Source organism: Chrysoperla carnea, chromosome 1, assembly GCF_905475395.1.
Source record: "Chrysoperla carnea chromosome 1, inChrCarn1.1, whole genome shotgun sequence".
NCBI classification, from domain to species: domain Eukaryota; kingdom Metazoa; phylum Arthropoda; class Insecta; order Neuroptera; family Chrysopidae; genus Chrysoperla; species Chrysoperla carnea.
The window spans coordinates 7,132,338-7,147,599 of NC_058337.1; the positions used below are offsets into that span (position 1 = coordinate 7,132,338).

General features: G+C 28.0%; 1 protein-coding gene across 1 annotated transcript in view; it reads right to left on the minus strand.

The window, feature by feature from the left end:
- Positions 1–15,049, minus strand: part of LOC123290925 (equilibrative nucleoside transporter 1) — a 42,662-nt gene extending 27,613 nt beyond the window's left edge. Inside the window, exon 1 of the mRNA XM_044871308.1 lies at positions 14,894–15,049. Coding sequence (XP_044727243.1) covers positions 14,894–14,984 — 91 coding nt within the window. The 5' untranslated portion in view covers positions 14,985–15,049. The remainder of the gene's footprint in view (positions 1–14,893) is intronic.
- Between the last annotated feature and the right edge of the window lie 213 nt (positions 15,050–15,262).

Below are 15,262 nucleotides of genomic sequence, written 5' to 3' on the forward strand. Positions count from 1 at the left end.
TTTATCCACGTCAACGTCATTCACGTTGGCAAATAATTCTCTGACAGAAAGCTATCAGAGATGCTGTTTAGTTCTTTTAAATTACATTTTTTTTAACCGACTTCAAACCAAAAAAAAGGAGGTTCTCAATTCGACTGTATTTTTTTTTTTCTTTTATGTTTGTTACCTCAGAACTTTTGACTGGGTGAACCGATTTTAATGATCTTTTATCTATTGGAAAGCTGGTGCTTCCCGTGTGGTCCCATTTCATTTTGGTCTAGTTCTAACAACGCCATCCATGAGAAAACCATAAAAGTATTAAATTTTGCATTCATTATGCACGACAAGAGGAAGAATAACTCAATATCACGTCAACCGATTTCGATGATTCTTTTTTAGTGAAAAAGTAGTTAGTGTATTCACTAAAAATCACAAAATAAAAAAAACTTTTAACAAATGAAAACCGCCTTCAAAAGAAAAACTTTTCCAAAAAAAATTAATACGCACTTAAAAGTAAAAAAATAACGATAATATAATGCAGTTAAAATTACTGTTACTTTTGGAGTCGGCGATTTTAAATCTTTATCTGTGTATTTCCCTTCAAGAGAGGGGGTGCACACTCTCCCGGCGCGTGTGGTTACATGTGTTTAAATATTCAATTCAATTTAGAAAGACTAATACAAAATGTCCAACGGCTAAATATTTAATGCAAAAAATAGCAAACGCCAGAATATCTAATACACAAATACAAAAATATAAACGACATTTTAATTTTTTTCTTTTGTGCCTTAAACTAATTAAAACAAGTGAAAACAAACAATTGACTGAGTTAATTGTTTGACGTCACGTAAATAAAGAAAGATATCCACTCTTAAATAGCCACACACACTTAACTGATATTCCCATATTAATACATACTATAAAATTTGCACCTAATTAGCGCCCTCGTGGATAAACAGTGATGTTTACAAGAAAATGTTTCAAACAAAAGTTGTTTATTTTTTTATAAGGAACATTTTTTACTTTTAAACATTTGTTCTATCTTTAACGGTTTACAATTGATATTGATATTTACAAGACATAATTGATCTATGTTGCTCATTTACGAACTCGACCTCACTTTTTACGTCCTAAGAACACTATAAAAATTTCAGCTTGATATCTCTTTTCGTTTTTGAGTAATCGCGATGACAGACGGACAGGCGACAGACGGAAATGGACTAATTAGGTGATTTTATGAACACCTATACCATAATTTTGTTCGTAGTATCAATATTTTTAAGCGTTACAAACTTGGGACTAAACTTAATATACTATGTATATTTCATATATACATGGTATAAATAATATCTGCCTCTAGTTATAGCACGTGTAAAGGTTAATCTACAAATTTCAACTAACTTGAGAGCCTAGAGCAATTCATATGTTACACTCGTCTAACAAGTGAAGGTTTTGATTAAAATGGTTTTTTAAACATCACTAGGTATGGTTTTCCATACCTAGTTTCTATAAAAGGCGCTTGCACCACTTTAAAAATCTAAAATATTCAGTAAACTTACACTGAAAAAAATTCAAATAATGGCAACCTCATCCTTTTTTCATATTGAAATAAAGAAAAAATATTTTCAAACAATTTCCTAACGATTGAAACAAGTACAGCTAAATATCTGTATTTACAATAGAATGAGATGAATGTATTTACAATGAATGAGAATTTAAAATATGAATTTATTGATACAAAATCACTGAAGTTAAATAAACAATCATAACTTCTATGAAATAGATTGATTTTAGATTAAAGCCATTCATTTTATTGATGGAAAATAAAATTTTACTTAATTGTAATATATAATTGTATAAATAAAGCGAATCGATGAATTAAAAGAAAATTTCTTTGCGTTTGCTTTAAATATAGGATTTGGTTATTACGTTCACATAGCTGTTATGCCTAGTACATATGTGATTGTTTCAACTACATAAAGATTGTTGTTACTAACTTACAGTTAGTTTGAAATATATACAACCATCAATAGCGCAGGCGCGTACAGCAGCGGACTTATGACACTAAATTAATAAGAGCCTAAGTGGCCGAGCGGTCTAAGGCATTAGTTATAGACCGTTAGTTTACTTAGACTTAGGTTGCGGGTTCGAATCCAGGCAGCGGCAGTGTGAACAATTATAATTAATGGGAGTGCAGAATTGATCACATTGTCGTCGCTTGGATAAGAACGTAGTAACCGACTCCACCCACATCAAAAATGTAATTGTAAATATAATTTGTAATTAAATAAATAAAGATTCACAAATAATGATGTGGGTGGCCTCTGTTATAGGCGTATATGTCAGAGAAACGGAGGTTAAACCCCATTATTATTATTATTAATAGCAATCTATATGTCGCTGATTCAAATCCGACTCGCAATCTAATTTTTTTAAATAAACCTTATAAACAGGCTCATGTGGTTGTGACAATCACATAAGTATTTTGTTATAATATTATAAGTGGTAGAATCAATCAAAAATAGATTATTTAAAACTGTTTTGCATTTCAAAACAACAATATTCGAAATTTGTTAGACAATATATTATTTTCATACAAACAACTCATGCGTTTGTGTCAACTTCACCACTCAACCCCCGTACGGTATTTGTATTACATTCGTGGCACCATGCGCCATATTTGATCTCGTGATGAGGTTGAGACAACCTCATATCGGTTGATATTAAGAATTTTTTTTCCAGCATAAGAATACTTTTTACGTACTGTATGCTGTTTTTATAGCCACGCTAAGTATGTATTCGCTCCGTGCGTGAGTTTCGTTTCCATGGTAACGATACACTACTTTAATTATAGAATTGTATGGATGCATATATAATTGTATGGATTGCATTTAAGACTTACATTGAAAATTTAATATTATTGTCTCACAAATTTAAATAAATAATTATGATAATTTACATTTGAAAAATAATATTTGTGCAATTTGATTTCTTATTTTCACAATTTTTAATGCATTAAGTTTAATTAATTCGTGTTTTACAATAATTTTAATTTGACATTTCTATGCCATTAACATGTAAAGAACTGCAAATTAGTAATAACAGCCCCCTTTAACGCCAAAATTTTTCACTGGAAGCGCTGGCATCGATTTTATTGTCCCTACCATGACTACGCACACAACGAATACAATATTTTTTTGGTACATTTTGTATTGTGTATAATTCGTTAAATTTTCAATATCAACCTTCCGTTTTGATCAATTAGTTATAATTTTAGTCAGAAAAAATTTTCGAGTACTTACTAGAATTGTATATTTGTTTCTTAAAATTTTGTAAAGGTGTAAATTCACTTTCGATATGCTGGTTTTTTCTATACATTCTCTGTTTCCGTAACTGATTTAAGAATTACAAATTTTACACATATTACATGCATTTGATATTAATTAGAAATCAATATTGATGATATATAATAATAATTATAAATAATCAATATTTTGGTAATAGCATCGGTGACATGGGGTCAAAAGATATACTATATACATATAGTCCCGGCAAAATCTTTCATTGAGCAAGATTCATTTTCGCATGGTAAATTTTTGTAAGATCTCGTTTAAAACATGCTCCTGAACGTAAAAATTCAGGTTGCCAGTGGGTAACTCGGTAGGATAATAAATAAACTTTTTTTTAAACAAATAAGTATAATATTGACCAAATCGCTTCGGAAAAAATTGTATCACATAATTTGGATCAAAATTAACAAAAAAACAAGTGAAAACAAACAATTGACTGAGTTAATTGTTGAAATACCATGCATAGTCAGTGTTGATTTGTTTATCACATGACACATACAAACATGTGACACATAACATAACTGATAATCAAGAATAGTACATATTATAAAATTTCCGCCTAATTGGCGCCCTCACGGGTAAACAGTGCTGTTTACGAAAAAATGTTTCAAACAAAAGTTGTTTAATTTTTGATAAGGAACATTTTTTACATTCAAACTTTTGTTCTATCTCTAACGGTTTACAAGATGGGTCTTACGGACCCAAGACCCAATTGACCTATGATGCTCATTTACGAACTTGACCTCACTTTTTACGTCCTGAGTACGCTGTAAAAATTTCATCTCGATATCTTTTTTCGTTTTTGAGTTATCGTGTCCACAGACGGACGGACAACCGGAAATGGACTAATTTTGTGATTTAAATGTGATTTTATGAACACCTATGACAAAATTTTTTTCCTAGCATCATAATTTTTAAGCGTTACAAACTTGGGACTAAACTTAAAATACTATGTATATTTCATATATACATGGTATAATAGGCTTTTGAGGAATAAAAATAGTAAAAATCACATTTTTTCAAATTTTACGAATTTTTTACTTCAAAACTGGAGGGTTAAGAGAAAACTGTCTTAAAATATTTTTTATTAATTTTGACCCCAATTGTAAGATAATATTTTTGCCAAAGCGTCAAAGGTCAATATTACTTATTTGTTTAAACAAAAGTTAGTTGAAACCATATCCTACCGGGTTACCCACCGGCAACCTGCAATTTTATGTTTAAGAGCATGTTTTAAACGGGATTCTGCAAAAAATTTTCATGCGAAAATTAATCATGCTGATTGACGGATTTTTCCGAGTCTAATAGTATTTAAATGTTTTTTTATCCATCTAAAATTAGAAGAATAACACAATAATATAATTTATATTCATTTAATAAGATTAGATGATGACGATGTAACATTCATTTAAAAAGAGGAATTGATCAGATGATATAGGGTGTACCATTTTTAACTATAATGACTAATGAATCGTTTTGTTATTAATCAATCAAAAAATAACTTAAGTTGTAGAGTTTTATGGGGGACATCATGTTCTGAAATCAGATTGGACCAAGTTCTGCGGTTTGCTTTATAGCACGACCTGTAGAACTAGGCTAGGCTAATGTTGCTTTATAGCACAACCAAATTAAATCAAAAATCATGATAGTAAAGAAAACAAAGTGTTGCATTTTTGAAATTTTTCACAGTTGTTATTAGGTTGTAAAGTAAAACCTTCCTACCAAAAAATTGGCCAATCAGGGAGTGCTTCACAATCTTTTTTAAGGGTTAGTTGGGGGGTTTAATGAGTTTTTTACAAATTACAAAAAAAACTATGCACCAATTTTATAAATTTTTTTTTTTTTCGATTTTCTAGCTTCAAAATTGACCGAAATATGTCAAATTTTAAAATGGTGCATTTTTTGCCTATTCAGTCAATGAAAAAGGATAGGACAAAAATTTAAATGTAAAAGTTATAAAACTTATAAAAAAATAAAACAACTTTGAAATATTTTTTCGTTAGCATTTTCTTCAAAGTTAAGGTAGAAAAATGATTGTCACAGTTGTTTTCTTGGCTGACACCGACTCCAAAAATAACAATAATTGCAACTACATAATTTTTTTACTTTTTAGCGCATATTAATTTGTTTTGGAATAGTTTTTTTTTTGAAGTCGGATTTTTTTGGTTTTGTTAGTTTTTTTATTTCCTTTTAGACATTTAGTTTCATTGTACTATTTATCAAACATAAATTAATTAATTAAATAATATGTGTTACCTATACTTAATAAATAGTTTTATTTGGTTATGAAATTAAAGACAATTTATTAAAATTATAATATTATTAGTAAAGTGTGTAATATTTAATTAAACAAAAATATTTAATAATTTTTGTAAATTTAATCCAATTATTTCAAGTTTAAAATAATATTTATTAAATATTTGAAAGCTAATGGTTTTGGTTGTTAGTGCAGGCGCTGGATGAAGATCGTATTTTATCAATTAATTCTTGTGCAGAAAAGTTTATAGATTTTAAAACAATTTTTTTCTACTCAATAAAGGCTACTTTCTCAGTAAATATGGAATCATTTGCTTAAAAATTAAAAGAAATACGTTAAAAATAAAAAAACTTCCTTTTTGATGGTTTTTTACGATTTTCTCGTAAACTATACAATGTATCTTGATCAAACCGAATTCATTTGATAAATTATTTTTATTATCAACAATTTTCTATGGATACGATTTTTGTACTTTTATGATGCAAACTATAGTACGGTTTAAGGACGTTTCAATCTACAGGACCCTATTTTTGTCTCTGGGTAGCATTAAATTCGATTTTATCATTGGGTCATTTGTAGAATTACTGGATTAATATTAAAGTACACAAAAACTTGAAACAAAAATAAAAATTTGGTTTCATAAAAAAAATATGTAACAGAGTTAGTGTCTTATCTTAACTAAGTATATTAAAAAAAAAGGAAGCGATTTTGTAAGTAATTTAAAATGCGTTGTTTTTGGACTACCTAATAAATTGTAGCATATAATAATATAGATAACAAATAATATACCTACTAACTATCAGCAAAATTAATTTTTGATAAATATTATTATCAACATAATTTTATTATTACGAAATATAATTATCACAAAGCAATTAATCAATGTTTAATTTTTTTTTTTAGATTTTGCAAAAAAAAACGATAAATGGAAATTATTGTAATCGAGTCAAGGGGAAAATATTTGACTCCATCCCTTTCTTCAAATTTTGAAATTTTAAGTTTCACTTAATGGACTCATTAGATGATTTTACGGTATAAAGTCACTCTATACATTATAGTTGGGAAATCTCAGATTTGATTAGTTACAATTTGGAATGTTAGACTAAATCTATGATAATCAAAAGAATATTGTTATCAACACCTAAAATTCATTAAGCGACAATTGAAGTACTTTTTTTTATATCAATTTCTTTATTTGAAATAATTAGTTTATTACTGTTTGACACGAATCATAAATTATTCACGTTTATTGTTCTAAATAAAAAAAATGATTAGGCTTGATAAGATCTTCATTTTAGTGTATATGATAATGTGAAATCTGAATAATATGCTGATAATACAGGTAATATAGAAACTCGTTACTTTTGTTCATAATGCACTAAATTACGAGTTCTTTTTAGCGAATTGCCGAAGGAAATGCTATTGCTTGGAAAATTTCCTCAAATGTTCATCGATCCTACCTACTAGATGATAAAAATGTATATTGTTAAAATTTACATTATAAACCAATTGTTTATTTGAAAAATTGTGGCACTTTGAATTTGAATAATTCTGTACATAAATAAAAATATTTATTTATTAAATACTGAATGATATAATAAAAAAAAAGTTATTTATATTAAATCTAATTAAAATTTTTTAAATTCATTTAATTTAATATTAAAAATGCATTTAACAATAACAATTCCACGATTTCATTTATATTCATTATTAAATCCAGTTGCAACATTCTTTTATAGAACTGACAGACAACTCTTGAGTTCACTTCAAATTAATAAATCAAATCAAAAAATTCCCATCATATTTCATGTCGTTCAAAGTCCGCCCGCCCGATCATGTCTCAATTTAACAGCTATTCATTTTTTCAAAAAAACAAATGCATCGACTACTTAAGGATGTATGAGCATGGTAGTGGGGGCACAAATTTAAAAATAGATATTTTCAATTTTGATGATAAATTTATGTTATTACTTGACGATATAAGACGAAAAGTAAGAATAAAATTTTTCGATATCTGGCTTAATTTTCAAAATATCGAAAATTGAAAATTTTGTTTAATTATTTAGCTTTCGATATTTCGAAAACCAAGACACATATCGAAAAATTTTATTCTTATTTTTCGTCTACATTCATGAAGTTATAACAAAATTCATCATCAAAGTTGAAAATAAGATAAAAATAATTTCAACCCTTAATCTACCCTGCTCTTACATCCCTTATATGGACGGTGACACTTAGTTTTTTTCTTTTCTAATTCATTGCTAATATGTTTACTTTCTATTAAAAAGTTTTTTTTTAAATTTGTTTTCATTCATTCCAAATAAAAATTATCAAAAACTTCCAAAATATGTCGTTTTTTGAGATTCCTCCATAAGAGCCAATGTATTTTATATCGATTTTTAATGACTTTTTTCTTAAAAATTTGCACGGATACCTAAGCTGAAATTTTAACCACATATTCTTTGAGTAAAAGACTACCTACAAACAAATTTTGAGCCTTTAAATCAAACATTGTTGTCATGCTCATACATCCTTAAGCCTCGTTAATAATCGTTTTTAATTAAAAATATTTCTCAACTAATAATAGGTACTAAATGACCCGGTGAACTATACACAAAATTCACCCTACATTTACTGGTCAATTAAAAGGGCTCCCCATTTAAAAAAAAAAAAAAAACAAGTGAAAACAAACAATTGACTAAGTTAATTGTTGAAATACCATGTATAGATAGTAAAATATTGATGCAACGAACTAAATTTTGCTATAGATATTCAAAAAATCAATCATTAGTCCACCCGCTTGTCTGTCTGTGAACACGATAACTCAAAAACGAAAAGAGATATCAAGCTGATATTTTTATAGCGTGATTAGTTCGCAAATGAGCAACATATGTCAATTGGGTCTTGGGTCCATAGAACCCAGCTTGTCAACCGTTAGAGATAAAACAAAAGTTGAAATGTAAAAAACGTAAAAAAATAAACAACTTTTGTTAGAAACATTTTTTCACAAGCATCACTGTTAGGGCGCGTACCCATGAGGGCGCAAATTAGGCGAGAGACATTATATAGTACGTATACAGGTATTTTGTTTATAGCATATATAGATACTCATTACTTTGTGTGTAAGAGTGGCTATCTTTTTTTACTAGCATGACATAAAAAAACAAACGATTACGTAATCAACACTGTCTATACAAGATATTTCAACAAGTAACTCAGTTAATTATTTTAATTTCACTTGTTATATCTAATTACTAAAGTAATTTATTTAAATGGATTGACTACGGTAAGTATGGCATTATCAAAAACACTTTATTTTTGAAAAGTATTAAGTATATGAATCGGAGATCACAAAAAAGCGTCCTTAATTTTGTTATTAATAACACACATACGCGCAAGAACGTCCTTAAACGTACAATTAAGCAAAATTTTTAAGTTTTAATATGCATTCCTTTTGATAAGAAAGCAATAACAATTATAATTAACATTATCTAAGGCCAAAGAGCAAATCAAATATCCACTCAAAATTATATTTTTGTCAATTATTTATAATCTCAATTAATGAATTATTTACAAAATCTGGTGGCCTGTCCATATCACATAATTTTCCTGTACGCTAGTTTACGCTTAGACGCTTTCTTTACGTTTTACGACGGTTCCATCATGCATCTACGAAATTAATAATATATGCAGAATTAAGGAGGGTGACTCGCCAGTAATAGAAAAAAATAAATTAGTAGATAATGATCCGAATTTTTAGTATGTTATAGTTAACGAAATATATTATTGTATAAAACAAAAATTTGGGTATCTTACCGTTCAATTAAGAGAGTTTTTATTAATTAAAAATACACTAAATAACATACCATCCTCATAACAGGTTATGTTATTTAGTGTATTTTTAATTAATAAAAACTCTCTTAATTGAACGGTAAGATACCCAAATTTTTGTTTTATACAATAATATATTTCGTTAACTATAACATACTAAAAATTCGGAACCTTATCTACTAATTTATTTTTTTCTATTACTGGCGAGTCACCGTCCTTAACTTTTTTCAAATTTCATGATTTATTTTGCAAACTCAACTGAATCAAACCAGTCTCTAATATAAAATTGCAGAGGTATGCTAATTACTGAATGAGTAATGAATGTAATATTTTTGCAATGATGTATTATTGATCATTTCATTTGTTTAGTGTAACTACTTAGAGTTAGCTAGGTGGTATTATTATGTAAATATAATTGTTCAATATCTTTATTTACAATGAAAATTAATGTTAAAAACTTAAAATGACCATTTATTATTTACTACTCACATAGAATATGATATGATGTAATCCTTACTGACTTACTGAGAACTGACATGACGCTTATATTTCAAACAAATCAAATGCATAATGGATATGACCTTTAGGGGTCACCACATCAATAACAATTTAATTAAAGGTATTTCCAAACTATTATTAAGAGCTTCACCAAAGTCACAATAAGAAAAATGAATTCTCTAAAATCAACTTTTTGATAATTTATCCCCATGGCGTTTTTCAAATTCAACATATTAAGGAGGGTCCCTCACCAGTAATAGAAAAAATAAATTAGTAGAAAATTATCCAAATTTTTAGTATGTTGTAGTTAACGATACATATTATTAAATCAAAAAAAAATTTGGGTATCTTATCGATCAATTAAGAGAGTAATTCATTAATTGATCGATAAAATACCCAATTTTTTTGATTTAATAATATGTATCGTTAACTACAACATACTAAAAATTTGGATCATTTTCTACTAATTTATTTTTTTCTATTACTGGTGAGGGACCCTCCTTAATATGTTGAATTTCCCAAACTTGCGTATTGATTTTATCAAAAACTTTATTAAATAAATTAAAAAATTTAAATAAGATAATTGAAAAAAAAATGGTGACTGCTGCTGGATTCGAACTCGGAACTAGTTATCACTAAAATAATTACAAAATAGTAGCGCTTCAACGACCACAGCCATTTACCACTTTGATAAAAAACATAACATAAGATATATATTTAACAAATGTCATTTATTTTTCATAACTTTTTCGCTTTTTTTCAAGTTTTAGCAACCGAATTACCGTCTGGTAAATTAATTTTAGGTTTTTGTATACTTAAATAACATAATATTAAAATTACAGACATAATAAAATTCTTTTAAAATTTAGTATTATGACCTGTACATTTAGGCTACGCAGTACTAAACGCAACCACTTCCGGCAGCCAGACCGCCCAAGCTCTAACAGGAAAAGCAAGGGGAACAACATATCATAAAATCAGCAATAATAAAATTCTTTTTTGCCGACGTTGCGAGCTCCTGTACCATTATATCAGTTTTTCTAACCAAATTGAACTTGGAGTCTACTAATCGATTGAGTTTATTGTTTCTTGTTACAACTGTGAATAATTTGATTACGTATACAGATTGTCACAAAATTATGACTAAAGCAAGTCTCTGAAACTTTGGGAATTAATAGTAAGCATTATTAAATTCTTAAATTTAATTTTTCGTTAAATTCTGTCGAAAAAAAAAATTGTACCATTGCTTTAACATAGAAACTGCAAATACCATGCTGGAACATCCTTAAATACAACACAGGCTTTATATCAACAGCAAATGTATATTGTAACTGTTGATTGTCAAATATCATCAAAAATATGCACACAAAAAAATCAATTTCTTCAAATTTCTAGACCAGAATACTGCCTTAGAGCATGTTTATCAAAAACAAATCAGTATTGATTTGTAAACTGTTTACTCTTACTTATCGATTTATATCATAAAATAAATAAAAACTCTTATTACTAAATGTATTAGATTAATATTTAATAAAAGATAAGGAAGGATATAATCAATCCTAATAACTAGTTCCTACCTCTTGACTTAAAACAAACTCAAATGAGGATAAATGTAAAATGTACCTTTGAAAGCATTACAAAATGCATTTTGAAAGTTATCTACACAAATATTTTTTTTAACTTTATAATACGATTATCACAAAATCTTAAGGATATATCTTTAAATTACGAAATGCCTACAATGTTATAATGCCATTTTTTTTTAAATTTTATGAGTGTGTATTTAAGTATTATGTACAGTCAAACCTTGTTAAGAGAAAGTTGAAAGGACCATGAATTTTTTTTCGCTATACCAATATTTTGTTCGTAGCATCAATATTTTTAAGCGTTACAAACTTGGGACTAAACTTAGTATACCTTGCATATTACATATATGCATGGTTTCTTCTCTTTCTTCTTCTAATCTTTATGTAGTTGACACAAGCACATATGGACTAGACATGACAGCTATGTGTTCGTAATAACCAAATCTTATATTTAAAGCAAACGTAAATAATTTTCTTTTAATTCATGGATTCGCTTCATTTATACGATTATATAATCCAACTGAGTACAATTTTTTTTCCATCAATAAAATGCATGACTTTGAACTAAAATCAATCTCTTTCATAGAACTAATGATTTTGTTTATTTAACTTCAGTTAATTTGTATCAATGAATTCATATTTTAAATCCCATTCTATTGTAAATACAATTATTTAGCTATACTTGTTCCCAATCATTAAGAAATAATTTTTACTTTTTTGCAATATAAATGGCCAACTTCGGGATGGGGTTGTTATTATTTTAATTTTTTTTCAGTGTAGTTATAACACAATAATCTTTGTATTTAAAATTGAAGTTGTCCGGCGAAGCGGGTGGTTAACAGCTCGTTGTTTATAAAACCAGTGATCCTCCACCCATTGAACACAGCCCAATATGTTATTGTTAAAAGTTTCTACATCAAATAATTTTGTTTACAATCTGCATACATTGTTCACAGTTTATAAAATTAATGTGTGTGCAATAACTTTTCGAATGATTTGGTTATGGTAGATAACCACGCCTAGGCAACCAATCTTTCAATAAAAATTATAAATTTAATTGAATAGGTTCATTGATCTTAACATACAGGGGGACGCCACATTTATTTAACCTCTCAGTTTTTCTTAAACAAATCGCTTTGGGGGAAAACCAGTTAGTCCATTGAAAAGATACATTTGGGGTTACAAAAGGAGGACGTATTTTTATTTTTTCGTTGTCAAAACCAATCCAATCCTTTTCCAGCGGCCGCCATCTTATAAAAATGGCTGCGAATGGTTTTTACACTACATCGGGAAAAACTATTCGTCGCATAGAAAATTTACAAGGATTTTTTGATGCAAATTAAATTCACTACAACTTTGGTTCTCTAACTTTTAGTCGTAGAATCGGAAATAACAAAGTTATTAAAAAATATACAGTGTGTCGCATTTAAGATGAAGACATCCTCATATTTTCGTTGTTTATGGGACTATCGTTTTTAAATTTCGCATAGTCATACAAGGTGATGGGTCTCATTATACCATGTATATTTGAAATATACATAGTATATTAAGTTTAGTCCAAAGTTTATAGCGCCTAAAAATATTCATGCTAGGAAAAAAATTTTGGTATAGGTGTTCATAAAATCACCTAATTAGTCCATTTCCGGTTGTCCGTCCGTCCGTCTGTGGACACGATAACTCAAAAACGAAAAAAGATATCGAGCTGAAATTTTTATAGCGTACTCAGGACCTAAAAACTGAGTTCGAGTTCGTAAATGAGCAATACGAGTCAATTGGGTCTTGGGTCCGTAGGACCCATCTTGTAAACCGTTAGAGATAGAGCAAAAGTTTAAATGTAAAAAATGTTCTTTATAAAAAAATAAACAACTTTTGTTTGAAAAATTTTTTTGTAAACTTCACTGTTTACCCACGAGGGCGCTTATTAGGTGCAAATTTTATAGTATGCATTAATATGGGCATATCAGTGTGTGTGTAACTATTTAAAAGTGGATATCTTTTTTTATTAACGTGACGTCAAAAAACAAACGATTGCTTCATCAACACTGTCTATACATGGTATTTCAACAATTAACTCAGTCAATTGTTTGTTTTCATTTGTTTTAATTGTCTTTATCTTTAGAAAATTATCCTAAAAAAAGTCTGTATGGCTTAAAACTTTTTAATTTTAAGCCCCGCACCATTGGGGTGAAGGGTGTTTAAATCGTAAAGTAAATCAGAGAGAATAAAATAACTTTTAAAAAATTTAAAAACAGTCAAAATGCTAAGTGACCCGAAATTTAAGATATTTTTATTAATAAACTCTTTTATGCACCACCCTTTTTTGGAGAATTTTTGCCTTTTAAGGCATGTTTGGAAGTCGCTGCTCTCAAATTTATTATGGTAAAAAATTTTCAAATTTTTTCCTTCTTTTTATACCATGTATATATGTAATATGCAAGGTATATTAAGTTTAGTCCCAAGTTTGTAACGCTTAAAAATAATGATGCTAGAAAAAAAATTTTGTCATAGGTGTTCATAAAATCACCTAATTAGTCCATTTCCGGTTGTCCGTACGTCCGTCTGTGGACACGATAACTCAAAAACGAAAAAAGATATCGAGCTGATTTTTACAGCGTACTCAGGACGTAAAAAGTGAGATCGAGTTCGTAAATGAGCATCATAGGTCAATTGGATCTTTGGTCCGTAGGACCCATCTTGTAAACCGTTAGAGATAGAACAAAAATTTAAATGTAAAAAATGTTCCTTATCAAAAATTAAACAACTTTTGTTTGAAATATTTTTTCGTAAACATCACTGTTTACCCGTGAGGGCGCCAATTAGGCGAAAATTTTATAATATGTACTATACTTGATTATCAGTTATGTATGTGTCACATGTTTATATGTGTAATGTGATAAAGAAATCAACACTGACTATGCATGGTATTTCAACAATTAACTCAGTCAATTGTTTGTTTTCACTTGTTATTTTTTTAATTTCATAAAAATTTAATATTTCGTGAAATATTGGCGAAAAACGAAATACCTTTTTTTCATCTTTTTTATAACTTTTGCAATTTTTAATGTGATAAAAAACGATCCCGGTACATTTTTCTAGACATCATTCCGAATCCAACAACCTATCACACGTATTTTTACGATCCCTTATCTCTATATTTCATCAAACTGAACTTGTTGACTAAACTGATTACAAGTATTACAACGTACTTAAAACTATTAAGAATAGGTATTATAATTGATTCGATTAATTAATTAGGGCATATTAAAATAAAATACAAATTAAAAACGTTAATAAATTGTAATTAACCTTAAAATATTAAAAACAAAACATAATTGACTGAATTAGGTTATTATACCTAGTCATAAAACAAAACAAATAAAAAAAAAACTTACCTCGGGCTGTCGTAATTGTCGTTCCATTTCTTTTGTTTTGAATTAAATGTTCATTTTCATATTGTGAATTTTTAGATGTATTTAAACTCATGTTTGTAATTTATAATTTTTAAACTATTTAACTTTTAAAATATATTTTAAAGACGACCACAGCGTATTTTTTTATACATATATCTGAAATATTAAATAAAACCATTCAATTTTTATTAAATAAAAACACTAATAGAACTATAAAAAATAAATATTTTAAGGTTTTTAAGTCGATTATTGATACATATTATTATGACAAACTAAAACTCACATGGTATCGAATTCTAAATGAAATGGGGTGTAGGTATTTAATTTTATACCCTAAACATAAATAATGCA